The sequence below is a fragment of the Austrofundulus limnaeus genome, unplaced genomic scaffold (assembly GCF_001266775.1).
Source record: "Austrofundulus limnaeus strain Quisiro unplaced genomic scaffold, Austrofundulus_limnaeus-1.0 Scaffold208, whole genome shotgun sequence".
Classification (NCBI taxonomy): domain Eukaryota; kingdom Metazoa; phylum Chordata; class Actinopteri; order Cyprinodontiformes; family Rivulidae; genus Austrofundulus; species Austrofundulus limnaeus.
Genome location: NW_013952610.1, coordinates 899,578 through 901,677, shown reverse-complemented (window position 1 = coordinate 901,677; position 2,100 = coordinate 899,578). Strand labels below are relative to the sequence as shown.

Genomic DNA, 2,100 nt, shown 5'->3' with positions numbered 1-2,100 from the left:
CACACACACACACACACACACACACACACACACACACACACACACACACACACACACATGCCTGAACATGATGCCACCGCCTGCTGTGTGCTCTAATGTAGAGAGGTGATTCCTAGAGCTCCTAAACTGAGCCCCCAACCCACCAATGGCATTTAAACCAAATGGGGACTCGACTTTTGTCCCCAAATGCACCAGTTGTCCCAAAAGGTAGGCACTTTGTCCTAAAATTGCCGCCAAATGTCACCAATCCCCCCCCCACCCCAAACACACACACACACACACACAATGAACTTACTTGGTCCTTTGGTTGGAGGTCAGGGAAGATGCAGAACAATGATGTGTGTCGAAAGAAAAAGAGTATTGTTTAAAAATTTATTTTCCAGAAACAGTTTATAATCCACAAAACTACTGATACAAAAACATAAAAATAAAATGAGAGCTTTAGAGAAACAAGAAAGCAAATTTATATAAATACCATCAAAAAAGTTTGTAACATAAAATGTTTTAAGTGTTGCCCAAACTGCAGTGAGCTGCAGGAAAAAATTATTCTGTTTTTCATTGAATGTTAAAACAGTTCTAACAGTTTATTTTTTTTCCAAAATCAAGACACAGTACCTGTAGCTGCAGTGATGCTGACTCCACTACTTCTGACGTTCTCAAACACAGAGAAGACAGTGAAGGTATATTTAGTTCCAGCAGTGAGAGATGAGACGGTGTACGTTACTGCTCCGACTCCATCTGATGAACTGATGTTTGTCTCTGAGTTATTAAACTGGAGAATAAAGCTGACACTGCTGTTCACTTTATTCCACCGCAGAGTGATGCTGGTCTCATTTTGAGTAGTAGCTTTGAAACCATTTGCATTCAGAGGAGCTGAGAAAGAAAAAGCAGTGAGCAAATTTATTAAGTGAATAAGAAATACTGCAAAAAGGCAGCATTTTATTTGTTTTCTCTTTTTTATGTCATACTTGAGGATGAAGTTCACAAAGGACAAATACCAGCGGTAAAACTTTTTTTAAATCACCAGTTTAAATGCTTAATAACTTCTATCATATAAAGATCAGAAGGGTTTTACTGCTGTTTATTCAAGGTTTTGTCATTAAAGATTGTTGTTGAATTCAACAGAACTTGTAATATGTCATCTGAAATGTACAATTATTCTACTTTAAGCTGGTACAACCTCACAACCAAAATTGTTCTTTTTGAAATCCTTTGTAAATATCAATGAGTATGTTTGTCATATGATACATGAAGGCACAAAAACATCTCACCAGTGACAGCTGTAAGTTGGACTCCACTGCTTCTGATGCTCTCAAACACAGAAAAGAGAGTGAAGGTATATTTAGTTCCAGCAGTGAGAGATGAAACTGTGTACGTTACTGCTCTGTCTCCATCTGGTGAAATGATGGTTGTCTCTGAGTTGTTAAACTGGAGAACAAAGTCAATGTTGTCGTTCACTTTATTCCACTGCAGGGTGATGCTGCTCTCAGTTTGGGCTAAAGTGTTGAAACTATTTGCATTCAGAGGAACTGAAACAGAAAAAGCAGTGAGCAACTTCATTAAGTAAATGGAAAAAATATATTTACTAGTTTTAAATTTATAGTTTACTCATTTTATTGTTCGTACTGTGAATCAGTGTCAATTAGAAAAAAATACCTTAAAGGACAAACAGCAGTGGTAACACTTTATATGTTTTTGAAAAGTCCTAATAGCTTCTAACATTTTAAAAAACAGCAAGTCTTTACTGTCATTTATTCAAGAATTGTCTTTAGAGTTTGTTGTTAACTTCAATAAAACTGGTAAAATGTCAAAGTACAGTTATTCTACCTTAAGAAGGTACAAGCTCACAACCAAATTTAACCAAAATAGTTTCAATGGAATTCTTTCATAAATTTCAGTGGACATGTTATTATRTTGATGACAGACATAAGGACTAAAACATCTCACCAGTGACAGCTGTAAGTTGGACCCCACTGCTTCTGACGTTCTCAAACACAGAGAAGAGAGTGAAGGTATATTTAGTTCCAGCAGTGAGAGATGAGACTGTGTACGTTACTGCTCCGTCTCCATCTGGTGAACTGATGTTTGTCTCTGAGTTAT

General features: G+C 36.8%; 1 protein-coding gene across 1 annotated transcript in view; it reads right to left on the bottom strand.

The window, feature by feature from the left end:
- Positions 1 to 2,100, bottom strand: part of LOC106525002 (fibronectin) — an 8,395-nt gene that overhangs the window by 1,499 nt on the left and 4,796 nt on the right. The window contains exons 4-7 of the mRNA XM_014019073.1: positions 1,948 to 2,083; positions 1,272 to 1,529; positions 616 to 873; positions 296 to 301 (exon numbers count right to left, since the gene is read on the bottom strand). Of these exons, the coding sequence (XP_013874527.1) occupies positions 296 to 301; positions 616 to 873; positions 1,272 to 1,529; positions 1,948 to 2,083 (658 nt within the window). The remainder of the gene's footprint in view (positions 1 to 295; positions 302 to 615; positions 874 to 1,271; positions 1,530 to 1,947; positions 2,084 to 2,100) is intronic.